A 15,717-nucleotide genomic window follows, 5' to 3' on the forward strand; every position below is an offset into this window, starting at 1 on the left:
TCATCAAAACCCATCTTAATGTTTTATGTTAAAATATCATAGGTTCTGGTTTAGAAAGAAAAGCTTTTAGTTTTTCTGGATCCTCGAAATACAAGGATTTATCTCCAGATGATACTCTCATTTTTGCCGGATAATATAGACCGTATTTAAAACCTTTTTCTTTTAGTTGAGGTCTCATGTCTAATAGTCTCTTTCTTTTATTTGCTGTATTTTTAGCAAAGTCCGGCAAAAACCATATTCTGGATCCTTTATAATTTAGATTTTTGTCTTTCTTTGCAGCATTTAATATTTCTAATGCTTGTTGGTATCTAAGCATTTTGAAAATTATTGGTCTTGGCCTGTCTTGTTAATACGATTATATTGTGTGTGTGTATGTGTGTGTGTGTGTATATGAAACATGAATGGAAAAAATGGTGTTACAATTAGTACTATTATGAGGGTGGGGTCTGGGGCGGAGATGGGCACGACTTAACCCAGTGTTATTCAACTGCCGGTCCGCGGACCAATGCCAGTCCACAAAATAATTATTTTATTTTCACCGGTCCATAGGTGTCAAAAGGTTGAAGAACACTGTTCTATATGAAACAGATAGCAATGTGGAATCCTTAATAGACAGAAATTCCTTGTGTGAAGGGTAGGAGTATACTGGTGGGGCTGTAATACCAACTGCCAGGACAGAATGGACAGATAGATGAGGAAATGTTTTCAGAAATTAGGAAAACTGGAAAATTGGGTAACAGTATAACAATGGGTGACTTCAACTGCCCCCATATTGTCTGGATAAATGTTACACCTGGGACTGCTAATGAAGTAAAATTCCTAGATGTCATAATTGACTGCTTCTTGGATCGACTGGCCTGGGAACTGACAAGAGGGGGGGAGCTAGTTTAGATTTAACCCTTAGTTGAATGCAGGGTATTTTAAGAGAGGTGAGGGTGGTGGGTCCACTGGAAAACATAACAAGATCAAATCTGAGCTAATACCTGGAGTGAAGTCACAAAGGAAATCTACTGTAGCGGAATTTAATTTTTGAAAGGACAACTATGATAAAATGAGAAAAATAGTTAAAAAGAAGTTAAAAGGATCACACAGAAAACTTAAGACATTAAATCAGCCATGACTAATGTTTAAAAATACCATCTTGGACGCCCAGACCAGATATGTTCTATGTATTAACAAAGGTGGAAGGAAGAGCAAACATAAGCCAGCATGGTTATAAATTGAAATGAAAGAAGTTATTGTGTTCAGTGGCTTACCAGACAGCTGGGGGGGGGGGGGGGGGGCAGTGGCAAGCACCAAATTTTTTCCTGCCTTCCCCCTGCCCAAATGCAAAATATAAATACTCAATCTGGTGGGGATTCCAAAGCCCTGTCAGCTGGAGACCTCTTCTTCCAGTTGAGAAGCCAGAACTCTCCAAGCTCTGCAGTTGGTGGCAGCTCAGGGTCACTGCTGCTAGCTGCAGAGCTTTGAGATTTCTGACTGCCAGACCGGAGGAGATGGCTTTGGGATCTCCACCAGCCACAGCAAGAGAGGTGGAGCAGACTCAATTACAGTTTTTGGTGGAATTCGTTGTGTCACATTTATAAAATGGAAAGAAGAATAGCTATACAAAAAGGAAATTATAATAAATTTAAAGAGATTTGGGGGCCATTGATGAATTATTGTAATGAATAGATACCATTTTTCTTTAATTAGTACAATTGCAAATGAGGGGGTGAGGGTGGGGGATTTCTGATCTTTTATTAAATGTTTAGATTAGATCAGTAGGAAAGGATATTTTGTATGATATATGTGATTGCATATGATATGGTAGGGGTGGGAGGGAGGGGGTTAAATTTTATTAATTAATGTTGAATGTAATAGAAAATCAAGTGATGTATTCAGTTTCAAATGTTAAGTATTGATACACTTGTTGTAAGTTGTAAAAATGAATAAAGATTTTTATATAAAAAAAAATTGGTGCTCTGTGCAATGGAAGCAAATACACTGAAATTTCAAAAATTAACAAACAGACTTACCCGTATTTTTCGCTCCATAAGACGCACTTTTTCCACTCCAAAAAGGGGATAGAAATAAGGGTGCGTCTTAAGGAGCAAATGTAAAAAAAAACACCAAACCCCGTAACTTTTTTTCCCATCCCGGTGGTCCAGCGCGCTTTCCGTGCTCCTGCCTCAGTTCCCCTGATCTCTTCCGGCAGCGGCACAGCGGTGCACGAGGCAGGCGTACACTTTTTGCATGCCTGCTTGGTCCACTGCTGCACTCTGAATGGCTGCCTCTCAGTTCTCGTCCCGCGAGGACAGGCAGCCATTCGGAGTGCAGCGAGGGACCAAGCAGGCACACAAAAAGTGCGCGAATGCCTCGTGTACTGCTGTGCTACTGACGGAAGAGAGAAGGGAACTGAGGCAGGAGCGCAGAAAGCGCACTGGACCTCTGGGATGGGAAAAAGGTACCAGGGAAGTGGGGCTGCCTGCCTTTGCCTTGGGGTTGGCTGGCTGGCTGTCTTGGGACTGGCTGGCTGGTTTGGGACTGGCTGGCTGGCTGCTACTACATGTGCCTACCATTAGACGTGCCCTGAACCCTATCCCAGACTACCACTAGACCACCAGAGTGGGGACAGGGTACACCGTTTGGTTCAGAATTCTTTTTCTTGGTTTTTCCTCCTCTACAGGTGGGTGCATCTTATAGAGTGAAAAATATGATATATCTGCGTTAGGAAAGGTCTGTCTCACCCTCTATTTGGATTTCTGCCAGATACTTATGACCTAGATTGGCCATTGTAGAAAAAGGATACTGGGCTAGATGGACCATTGGTCTGACCCAGAATGGCTATTCTTATTTCTTATGATAAGGTAAAGATAAACAAGTTCAGGGAGTAGCCATGGGGACCACTCTTGCCCCTCAGTGGCCACCTTATATGTCGGTAGATTTGAAGAAGTTATATATCCCTCGATCCATTACTGCACCAAGATTTCATTATGGAAATGCTTCTTGGATGACATATTTTTCCTTTGGACGGGAACAGAAATTGAACTGCAGGGATTTATTGATTGGATCAATACCATTGATACAAATTTACAATTTACAGCAGCTTTCAGTTCTACAAAAATAGAATTTTTGGACATTTTGGTCTATAGGGAGGGCAATGAACTGGCAACAACCCTATTTAGGAAACCAGTAGCCAGGAACACCCTGTTACATTTTTCTAGCTTCCATCCATATAAACTCAAGTATAGTCTCCCAGTGAGTCAATTTTTAAGAGCTAGGAGGGTATGCTCCAACCTGACAGAATTTCAAAGGGTGGCTGTCGACATCAGGCATAGATTTCGTTCACGAGGATACCTGGAAAAATCTATACATCAGGCTTACCTACGGGCACATTATGCCCACCGGGATTTATTGCTACAAGATGCTTGCGGAGATAATGACCCGGGAGCAGAACAAACCAGATTGGTATGTGTACTCCCATACTCAGATGCGGTGAAAAGTGTGGTAGGATACATCAGACAACACTCGCCGATTTTGAGGGCCTTGAGAGGGTTAGAGGAATACCCCATGATAGCCTCGATACGCCAGATGTTGAACCGGCAGGGGACTCCAACTAGTAGACAAGGGGTTCATACAAGATGTTCCCACTGCCAATGGTGCGATAAAACCATTGAGGGTAATACTTGGCAAGATCCCCAAACGGGGTGAGTCATTCAAGCCAGGGAACATACCACATGCAAATCAAGTTGGGTAGGTATATGATCATCTGCCCCTGCTCGCTTGTCTATGTGGGACGTACCAAACGGGCAGTCCAGCTGAGACTCAATGAACACAAGTCCCGTATATCTACAGAAATCTTGACAGACCCCTAGTACAACATTGGGTCTCCAAAAAACACACGGTTAACCAAATCAGGTGGAGAATTATTGATGTTCTAACAATACAGGGAGCAGAGGAGAACATGGAGGCTAAGTTAAATTATCTTGAACAGAGGTGAATTTATTACCTTAATACAATTCCTTATGGGCTTAATCTTGAACTCGAATGGTTGTCCCTCCTATGAGGTCCCACTGCGGGGGTCTACTTTACTCCCCTCTATAAATATAGGATTGCTATTATCAGTAGATGAGAATTCTCACAGCCGGGAATAATATTAGGGAGTGATGTCATCTCCGCGTCTCTGAGTGCGGCCATGCGTCCGCCCAGCGACGTCATTCACTGCTGTGCCGAGTATTTAATGAGCGGAACACCACGCTGCGGCCATCTTTAGATCACATATCGGGTGGCCACATCGTGAGAAACGAGTTATACTGAGGTAAGGAATGAGTTAAACTGGGATCGTTTTGGTTCTGTATAAGAAAATTTTTAATAAACACTAAAGCTAGTTTTATGTTGTAGGGATAGTGCCCTGAGGAAACCCTCTAAGGGTGAAACATGTTGGCAACTCCATCCCTCTTCACTCACCACCCAAGCTAAGTACTATTCACTTTACAACCTAGTTAAGCCGATGGTTTTACTTACCGTATTTTCTCGCATATAACGCGCGTGTTATACGTGGTTTGCGCATACCCTTGCGAGTTATACGTGTGAGCGCGTTGTACAAAACTTTTTTTACATAGTTCCCCCCCGACGTCCGATTCACCCCCCCCCCCCGCAGGACCACTCGCACCCCCACCCCGAAGGACCGCTCGCACGCACCCGCACCCCCACCCCGAAGCACCGCTCGCACGCACTCCCACCCACACCCGCACCCCCACCCTGAAGGACCGCTCGCACCCCCACAGCCTCCCGACCCCCCCCATCATGTAGAAGCTCCTACCGGTGTCCTGCTGCTTCCTCTTGGTGGTCCCGACACCCGACACGATCGGGGCAAGAGGGAGCTCAAGCCCTCTTGCCCCAGCCAACCGCGGCACCCCCGACACGATCGGGGCAAAAGGGAGCCCAAGCCCTCTTGCCCCGCCGACTCCCCAACTCCCCGACAATATCGGGCCAGGAGGGAGCCCAAGTCCTCCTGGCCCTGGCGACCTCCCTCTCCGCTAGTTGTTCGGGCCAGGAGGGAGCCCAAGTCCTCCTGGCCTTTGCGACCCCCCCCCCCCCGCTAGTTGTTTGGGCCAGGAGGGAGCCCAAACCCTCCTGGCCACGGTGACCCCATACCCGCACCCCGCACTACATTACGGGCAGGAGGGATCCCAGGCCCTCCTGCCCTCGATACAAATCCCCCTCCCCCCAACGACCGCCCCCCCCAAGAACTTCCGACCGCCCCCCCAGCTGACCCGCGACCCCCCCTGGCCGACACCCACGACACCCCCACCCCCCTTCCCCGTACCTTTGTGTAGTTGGCCGGACAGACGGGAGTCACTCGCCTGTCCGGCAGGCAGCCAACGACGGAATGAGGCCGGTTTGGCCCATCTGTCCCAAAGCTCCACCTACTGGTGGGGCCTAAGGCGCCTGGGCCAATCAGAATAGGCCCGGGAGCCTTAGGTCCCACCTGGGGGCGGGGCCTGAGGCACCTGGGCCCAACCCGACCATGTGCCCAAGGCCCCGCCCTCAGGAGGGACCTAAGGCTCCCGGGCCTATTCTGATTGGCCCAGGCGCCTTAGGCCCCACCAGTAGGCGGAGCTTTGGGACGGATGGGCCAATCCGGCCTCATTTCGTCGTTGGCTGCCTGCCGGACAGGCGGGTTTGGCTCCCGTCTGTCCGGCCAACTACACAAAGGTACGGGGAAGGGGGGTGGGGGTGTCGTGGGGGCCGGCCAGGGGGGTCGGAGGTTCTTGGGGGGGGGCGGTCGTTGGGGGGAGGGGGGTTTGCGTCGAGGGCAGGAGGGCCTGGGATCCCTCCTGCCCGTAATGTAGTGCTGAGTGGGGGTAGGGGGGTCGCCGTGGCCAGGAGGGTTTGGGCTCCCTCCTGGCCCGAACAACTAGCGGGGGGGGGGGGGGGTTGCCAGGGCCAGGAGGACTTGGGCTCCCTCCTGGCCCGATATTGTCGGGGAGTTGGGGAGACGGCGGGGCAAGAGTGCTTGGGCTCCCTTTTGCCCCGATCGTGTCGGGGAGTCTGAGGGCAAGAGGGCTTGAGCTCCCTCTTGCCCCGATCGTGTCGGGGGTGCTGCGGTTGGCTGGGGCAAGAGGGCTTGAGCTCCCTCTTGCCCCGATCGTGTCGGGGGTGCCGCGGTTGGCTGGGGCAAGAGGGCTTGAGCTCCCTCTTGCCCCGATCGTGTCGGGGAGTCGGGACCGCCAAGAAGAAGCAGCAGGACACCGGTAGGAGCCTCTACATGATGGGGGGGGTCGGGAGGCTGTGGGGGTGCGAGCGATCCTTCAGGGTGGGGGTGCGGGTGGGAGTGCGTGCGAGCGGCCCTTCGGGGTGGGGATGCGAGCGGTCCTGCAGGGGGCGGGGGTGAATCGGACGTCGGGGGGGCATCATCTTTCAGGGTGGGGACAGGACTTCAAGGGGGAGAGGAGAGTCGGGGCGGACGAAAGGAGAGTCGGGCGGCGACCGGAGAGTCGGGCAGCATGCGCGGTATACGGGTGTGCGCGGTATATAAAAATTTCTGTACATAAATTTGTGTTTTTCGCGCGCTATACCCGTGTGCGCGTTTTACACGGGTGCGCGTTATCTACGTGAAAATACGGTAATTTATTGAAGATTTACCATTATTAAATTATTGAAGATGTCAAATTAGCAACCCGATGACGATAGGGTGCGTAAAGCCAACTGTTATGAAAGTTTATTGAACATTTGGTGGCACTTCCTAGGGCCGGAAGAATCACTCATATAGAAGGTATTCAAGGGAGGCTGAACCACACCGTCCCTTTAATTGCGATTCAAAGTTATTCCTTCTATTGAAATTGTATGCTCAAGTCTATTTGGCAATTTAAAGGTAAATACAGAAGCACAGACTTGCTTTTTCTGCCATCAACCCTTCATTCACTCCTTCACCATTCTTCCCTTTAAAGCATTCTTACTCTGTACTGTTAATCTACTTCCCCCCCTCTCATCTGTCTTGCCTAATCTTAATTCTCCGTTTTCACTTTCCCATCTTAACTACTACTCATTAAAGGGGATGGAGGACTGGTCTGAGGACTTCATGGGCCCCAAGTATAAAATATGCTATGTAGTTCAAGATAGTGTATTCCCACCTCAATCAAAGCAATTTTAAAGATGAAGTTAAATCTGGCAATCTGTAGTGTATTTTAGACATGTTGCAACTATAGCCATTAAAGGTAAAAGAATGCAAAATGCTGCTAGAGCTAGTAATTTATCAAAAAAACAAAACAAAAAAACCAAAAAAAAAAAAAAAACAACTTTAAGCAACCAAACCCCCACTGGGTCACTAAAATTACTCATGCAGTTACTTATACATTAAGTGTCACTTCTGATTTCTTACAACCTACTCATTTAACTGCTTCCCATCAACTCCTTTCTCATTTCCAATCACCCTCAACTCCCTTACACCTACAGAATGTACGTTCCAATGTTCCAAATGGAACTTCCAAAAGGGTCAAGATACAAAAGGCTGCTCATTCAGGACCAAGTTAATTTATATAACAAAAAGAAAAAAGAAAACTGAATTCTACTACACCCTCACTCCACGAAAAACTATGTGCCCTAATACAAACCATTTTCTTAATTCAGATGAAACTTAAAATCAGCTTCAGCAGGTAATTACATTCCTACAGATTCATATCAAAAGACAGGTAACACTGCTACTTTCTCTGGGACTTGAAAAAGAATATACCCTTATTGTCACCAAGTTCTCCCCGAGTTCACTTTTAACCCAGGCAACATGACAGACGTGTGGATTTATTTGAAAGAATACAGTTATGACTCATATATTATTTTAAAATTTAATCCTGCCAAACCAGGAATAGTAAGGCCCTTTTGCATTGGCATCTCAAATGGCTGAAAGGCAAAGACAAAAGCCCCGTGAACAGAGTTAAATTCCTCAGAGCTATTTCATGAGAAAAACACTTTTTGTGCATACTTATGGGAAGTGTGTATTCATGACACTGGGCTACTTACGAAACATTGTGTAAAACTGTTGGGGGTTGAGGTTCCATTTTCCCCATGGAGTTTTGTGACCTTTAGACTGCGCATAATGGGCATGGTTGAACTCCGGTTCTGTACCAAATGAATCCAGCACTCGTAGCATACACCTAAAAATAAAGAATAAACTTCCTAGTTAAAGTAGCTTTAAATGATGAAACAAATAAAAGCTAAATAAGTTATACTTCCTAATGTACAAATACTGTTGTACTAGCAAAGAGTTTATTTTCGTTTTTGAATTCTTTATTCATTTTTGCATAGTACAAGTGTAGTAGATAAAATCATATGAACCTATAAATACACACTTGATTAACTCTCATATAACACTTTAAGTACAACATTTCATTACAAATTCATATTCTATAATATTTTGAATATTATGTAATACACCTAATATTTAAACTATTCTTATTAAATAGAAAATCCTCCCATTCCATCCCCTCCCATCCCAGTATTACATACAAGTACCATTACAATGAAACTATTGATATATTCATATATTAAAAAATAAAACCCACCCAATTCCCTTCTAATCAAATCTCTTACCTTGGGAAAAATTTATCATTCATTACAAAAATCTATTAATGGTCCCCAAATCTTCAGAAATTTACCAAAATAATCTTTTTGTGTTGCTATTGTACATTCCATTTTGTATATATGACATACAGAATTCCACCAAAAGTTGTAATTTAACCTGTCATAATTTTTCCAATTGTATGTTATTTGCTGAATTGCTACTCCAGTCAAAATAAATAAAAGTTTGTTGTTATTTGATCAGATTTGACTCCTTGCTCTCATTGTCGTTCCAAATAAAATAGTATCATATGTCAAGGCTACCGGATTTTCCAACATCCTATTTATTTGAGGCCAAATTGATTTCCAAAATAATAATATGAATGGACAATAGAATAAAAGATGATCTAATGTCCCCGCTTCAAGATGACAATGCCAACATTTATTAGACTTAGCAAAGAGTTTAGAATTCTAATTGCTGCTAAATTCATTCTGCAAATGTTATAGAGCTAACACATTAAGATAACTCTGTAACTGGGCACATGGGTAAGTGGCATCTTAACGGACACTTATACATCTCCTATTTCATATGGTAGTGCATAAGTCCAATAGAGTGCATAACAGCAAGGAGCGAGCCATGCATGCTTATACACTGTGAACCAAAAAAAACCGACCCCCCCCTCAAAATGTTTGTCATATCTTCCACAAAACTCAGCCAATTCTTAAGAAATTTAGTGCGTCATGTCCTGAATGAAGTTGATGTAAAATGTTGTAAATATTTCCCACTGCACCATAATACTATCTTGTGAAAATGAATTATTGCTATGGGATATGTGCAGAAGCAGGCTATAGTTTGTAAAGAGACTCTATATCAAAATGGTTTCAACTGCAAAAGACTGAATTCTGATAAAGAACTTGGTAATGCTAAAAGGTTACAGCAGTCGACGATTGTTGAAAGATTTCCCACAGAAGGGTTGGAACAAAAACAGCCTTGATGTGCTGCTACGCAAGATCTGAGCAATGAGCACTGCGGATTGTAAGCCAGGCATCAGACAACCACGCTCGATTCGCAAACACACCAAACAATTCACCAAATAGCAAGAGAAGCAGGAGTAAGCCAGACAACTGTGGTGATCTGAAATTAAAGCATCTCATAACACGTTGTGCCCAAGAATTAGCTTTTGCACAACACACACGCATGCCTGAAAAGCAGTTTTTGACCAAGTACCCAGAGTACAGTGTCACCTTCATCTGGTTTACAGATGAAGATATATTTACAGTAGCTCCACTGATTCACACACAGATTGATCGCCTGTACATGCTTTGAACAACACTGAAGTGCAATCCATCACATGTCGGGAGACTACTTTATTTTCCTACAGGACAATGCTCCAGCACATCAGGTAACAGTAGAACTGCAGCATTGGGAGACCCCCAGACTTCATTGGTCCAGACCTCTGCCCTGCGAATTCACCAGATCTAAACCCATTTTTGTGCAAAATATGGATGGTGTTCAATGTGTTCCTTAATGCTGGAGATTACTGAATTCTTTGATACTAGGACTCAAAAACTGATTAAATTAGAATCTGTAATTTCATGCACTACCTGTAATGTCATTTGTGCTCTTATTTATCCTTGCCAAATGTTATATATTGGTCAAACAGAGACAACTGAAGACGAGGTTGATTGAGCATAAACACTGTGAATACTGGTAAAATGGAGCCTTTAATTGAACATTGTCGGCTTGAAAATCATACGTTTTCTTCCTTTAAATGTTTTTTTGTTTTGGAAAATCTTCAATTTAATGAATGCTGTGGAGACATTAGAAAACAGCTGGATTTTTTTGTTGCAGGCTTTAAAGCCAAAAGGACTGAATTCGGTGACTGAGTGGAAAGAGTTTTTTAAATGCTTTCCCGCTTTGTTGTTTGATGAGATGATGTCATTCTTGTCTTCCAATCAGATGGTGTTCCATATGCGCCAACATAATCACTTCATTGCTTGAAATTTTAGCATCTATAGCAGGTAAGGCACCATCTTGGAGTAGCTGTGAGTTTTTGATTCTCTCTTCACTTCCCCTGATAATGCAATTTTTGCAAAAACAGGGTATACCGTATTTTCACGTAGATAATGCGCACCCGTGTAAAACGCGCACACGGGTATAGCACGCGAAAAACACAAAATTATGTACAGAAATTTTTATATACCGCGCACACCGGTATACCGCGCATGCTGCCCGACTCTCCTTTCGCCCGCCCCGACTCTCCTCTGGCCACCCCGACTCTCCTTTCGCCCGCCCCGACTCTCCTCTCCCCCTTGAAGTCCTGTCCCCACCCTGAAAGCCTGATGCCCCCCCGACGTCCAATTCCCCCCCCCCCCCCGAAGGACCGCTCGCACCCCCATCCCAAAGGACCGCTCGCACGCACTCCCACCCGCACCCCTACCTTGAAGGACCGCTCGCACTCCCACAGCCTCCCGACCCCCCATCATGTAGAAGCTCCTACCGGTGTCCTGCTGCTTCTTCTTGGCGGTCCCAACTCCCCGACACGATCGGGGCAAGAGGGAGCTCAAGCCCTCTTGCCCCAGCCAACCACGGCACCCCCGACACGATCGGGGCAAAAGGGAGCCCAAGCCCTCTTGCCCCGCTGACTCCCCAACTCCCCGACAATATCGGGCCAGGAGGGAGCCCAAGTCCTCCTGGCCCCGGCGACCCCCCCCCCCCGCTAGTTGTTCGGGCCAGGAGGGAGCCCAAACCCTCCTGGCCACGGCGACCCCCTACCCCCACCCCGCACTACATTACAGGCAGGAGGGATCCCAGGCCCTCCTGCCCTCGACGCAAACCCCCCTCCCCCCAACGACCGCCCCCCCCCAAGAACCTCCGACCGCCCCCCCAGCCGACCCGCGACCTCCCTGGCTGACCTCCACGACACCCCCACCCCCCTTTCCCGTACCTTTGTGTAGTTGGCCGGACAGACGGGAGCCAAACCCGCCTGTCCGGCAGGCAGCCAACGACGGAATGAGGCCGGATTGGCCCATCCGTCCCAAAGCTCCGCCTACTGGTGGGGCCTAAGGCGCCTGGGCCAATCAGAATAGGCCTGGGAGCCTTAGGTCCCTCCTGGGGGCGGGGCTTGGGCACATGGTCGGGTTGGGCCCAAGAGGGCTTGGGCTCCCTTTTGCCCCGATCGTGTCAGGGAGTCGGGGGGGGCAAGAGGGCTTGAGCTCTCTCTTGCCCCGATCGTGTCGGGGGTGTCGCGGTTGCCTGGGGCAAAAGGGCTTGAGCTCCCTTTTGCCCCGATCGTGTCGGGGGTGCTACGGTTGGCTGGGGCAAGAGGGTTTGAGCTTCCTCTTGCCCCGATCGTGTCGGGTGTCGGGACCGCCAAGAGGAAGCAGCAGGACACCGGTAGGAGCTTCTACATGATGGGGGGGGGGGGGGGCGGGGGGCTGTGGGGGGGGGAGGGTCCTGCGGGGGGGGGGGGGGTGAATCGAACGTCGGGGGGGGGGGGAACTATGTAAAAAAAATTTTCTACAACGCACTCACGCGTATAACGTGCAAGGGTATGCGCGGTACGTAAAACCCACGTATAACGCGCGCGTTATATGCGAGAAAATACGGTACTCCTGTTGGGTTTTGGGACTACTGTTTTGAGTTTGAATTGAAGAGACTCATGCTGTATGGATGACAGATGAAGACTGTTCGGCAAGCTAAGTATTGTGTTTAGTCCCTGCTGTATGTTTGGAAGAGAAGAATTGTTCTGCATTTGCCTGTTGATATTTAAAGCTGAGCTGTGTTCTTGGGCATGTTTTTGTGGAGTTTTTTTTTTATGACCTATGATTAAGCTGTGCCTGGCAAATTTGGAGCTTATGCTGGTGTTATCAGAGTGCAGTCTGTACTGAGGTCTTTTTTTCTCCACTTTTTCAAGTTGCAACAGTCCGCTTGCCTTTCTAGAAGTGAGTGGTGTTAGTGCTTAAGGCGATCAATATTTTTCCCATTCTTGCCCTGCGTATATTTCTGTATGTAGAATTAGCTCATTATGTAGCAGTGTCTGTGAGGACTTAATGCCTGTTGTTTCTTCTCGCTGAAGGCATTACAGTACCCACAACTTGATTTAAGGTCTGAGCAGAAATCTGTAAAAATTATGGCTTGGATTCTGCAAATGGCTAGTGCCTCCAAACACAGTGCTGTTCGCGCGTCAATCATGTAATGATGCTATTTACAGAATCATGGCTATGTGAAATATAGGCCAGAGTTTTAAAGACCTACATTTCAGATGCCTACCTTTCATGATAATCGCGCCTAAGGAGGAGCCTGATTGCTCCTGAAGGCCACTTCCAGTGTTAACCATGCCCGTAGTGGCCTTAGGTGCTGTAAGGCACCGCCTTAAATGGGAGAACGGTGCCGGTTTTGGAGGTGCCTTTAGGTACCTCCATTTTTTAATGTGTTTTAATTGGTATTTAATCGGCACAGTTAATTACCATGGTTCTTACCTTGCTAATCTTCTTTCTAAGACATAGGATTTTGTACTATAGCTGTTGCTTCCCATTAGCTGCGAATCTGCAGAAGGGTATCACTCAAAATCTTGGAATTCTTCCCCTTCTGCAGTGGAGAACAACTCCCTCTTCATTTAGTACCAAAGCAATCGAACCCCACTGAAACAGAAGAAAAATGAAAGAGGGGCACAGGGAACTTCCCTGGTGACAAACCATATTCTGGTCTGCCTGTAACTTATGAGAAATGAACAATGATTAACAATGAACAACAAATTAAGCACATGAAAATCCATGTGACGTGTCAGGGGAGAGAAAATTTGCAGCTGATTCCCGATACCCAGAGGATTGTTAAACAGGTGTCCCACAGCTTGCCCTCACGCCTCTGATATATCAGCAGGTGAGCACGCTCCCAGAGGAATAGACACACTCAAATTTCCAATCCTGAGCTCAACAAAAATTACAATTCAGGAATTGCAGCTCAGTGTTTATCTAGTCAATCCTGGAGCATCCCCCAGTCTTGTTTTACAGGATAACCACAATGAATATGCATGAGATAAATTGTGGTTATCCTGTAAAATAAGACTAGCCAGAGAAACACAGCTGTAGTTATTTCCTGTTCAACAGGGTTTACAATCTAAATTTCATCTGAGGCAATGAAGAGTGTAGTCACTTCCCAAGATCACAAGTTCTCAGCTTACCAGTCTAACACATATAGACTTTTCTCAATAGTCACAAAAGTATCAAAGGTTAAGCTGCATCTGGTTTCCAACAAAGGAGAATAATCTGCACAGAGCCACTATGGGTACATGGTTAGAAACTTAACAACAAACATGGAGAAACTGGATGTTCAGATAACAGCCTCACTAGCTTTGGTAACTGATTACAAAGCTTGGGGATACAACATGGGGGAGGACATAGATACTGGATTACATAAGAGTTATGTAAGAATTTAAGAGGCTTGCATCAACAGAATTTGAAAAATCTGGGACAAATATAGAAATAGCAATACTGTTGAGAAGATGAGTTAAAAGCAAGGATGATGTTGGATTTAAATGTAGGTTATTATTAGGTTCATCTCTGCAAAACAGAAAAGAACCAGAGAAGACACAAACAGTCAATTGTTCATTACTTATACTTATAAATTTCTATTGAGCCAAAGGTCAATCCTGGAGTAGGTTTTAATGGAGATTTCGGCAGTAGGAACCCGAGCACAGTACTGGGTAGAGCTTTGGATTCTTGCCCAGAAATAGCAAAGAAGAAAAAAAATAAAAATAAATAAATTTAAATTGAATCAGGTTGGGCAGACTGGATGGACCATTCAGGTCTTTATCTGCCGTCATCTACTATGTTACTAATTATGTGTATATTTATAAGAGTTATATGAATTGTTTCAAGCTATTTAAAGTCATTAAAGACTCCAATACTATGGATACAAAAATGTGACAGGTTTGGGCTCACCAAGCCGTGACCTTGAGAGCACTGCTAATCAGCTACTATACAGATAAAATTGATTTTGTACCCCTATGTAACTAGGTTTAGATTTATCAGGTATCTGCTAGCTCAAAGTACTTCAGTTTTTAGTATGGGCTTCCAAGGTCAGATTTACTTCTCATAGATTTCTGTGCCTATACTTATTACCCATTGAGCCTATTTTAATTTTCCCAACTTGGTTCTAAAATTTATCACAAGACAAACTTCCAAGGAATCTTAATAAAGTGTGTTAAGATTTTGCACTTAACAAGCCTCAATAGCAAAAATTAACATTTGCTGAAAACAAAGGCTGTGTAGTAATTGTTGTGGGTATGCCCTGCATGTCCTCTATAATTACTGAACTGAAAAACTTCATTAGAAGAGGAATACAAGATGGCGGACGCTATGTAGCTGTGCTCGGCAGGCTTAGCGTTTTTTTCTTCATTTCAATAACTGGAAACAGATACTTACTCTAACGGAATGCCTCATATGAAGAGGAAGGGGAGTGTGAGAGCGGGGCACTTGCCGCTATTCACATCGTCTCCTGCCCAGCAGACAATTCAGCGGTTTTTGCAGCCGCTGAGCCCAGCCGACGCCCAGATATCCCCGCGGCGGGAGAGTTCTGTGTCGGACCTGAGTGAGGGAGCACTCGGGTCTATGGATTTGATGACATCTTTGTCTCCACCGCATCTCTCTGCGCCCCCATGTCCAGCAGAGGCGCAGAGTGTCGAGCTTGGCCCCGAGGGAGAGGAGTTGGAGACCCCGGAGCAGGCAATGGGAGGAGCTACTGCCCTAGCTGGAACGCTGGGAGGAAGGGCTGCCGAAGGAGAAGGAGCACCAACAAGCACCCCAGCAGTGACACTGGAAATACTTTTGGAGGCTATCAAGAGACTGGATGTGAAGGTGGAGAAGACTGCCTCAGATGTTGAGGTAATGGTTAAGAAAATGGATAAATTTTCTGAAAGTTTGCTAAAAGTCAAGCAAGAGTGCATGGACAAAATACAAACTGAGTCAGCTTCATTGAAAAATTCAATTACCACTATTGTTAAAGAACAAAATTCCACTGCCCGTAAAATAGAAATGATTGAGAACTTTAACAGAAGATTGAACCTGAGAATTTTAAATTGCCCAAGGATTTTGGCAATATCACCTATTGAGATTTTTAAAAAATTTCTGGTAGAATGTTTGAATTATCTGCAAGATCAGATTCCGCCTCTAAATAAA

General features: G+C 45.8%; 1 protein-coding gene across 3 annotated transcripts in view; it reads right to left on the minus strand.

Annotated features, from left to right (window-relative positions):
• MGAT5 (alpha-1,6-mannosylglycoprotein 6-beta-N-acetylglucosaminyltransferase) overlaps positions 1-15,717 on the minus strand; it is a 251,467-nt gene that overhangs the window by 106,519 nt on the left and 129,231 nt on the right. For all 3 annotated transcript variants that reach the window (XM_033944757.1, XM_033944755.1, XM_033944756.1), the window contains exon 10: positions 8,002-8,135. In XM_033944757.1, coding sequence (XP_033800648.1) covers positions 8,002-8,135 — 134 coding nt within the window. The remainder of the gene's footprint in view (positions 1-8,001; positions 8,136-15,717) is intronic.

The sequence above is a fragment of the Geotrypetes seraphini genome, chromosome 5, assembly GCF_902459505.1.
Source record: "Geotrypetes seraphini chromosome 5, aGeoSer1.1, whole genome shotgun sequence".
Lineage (NCBI taxonomy): Eukaryota > Metazoa > Chordata > Amphibia > Gymnophiona > Dermophiidae > Geotrypetes > Geotrypetes seraphini.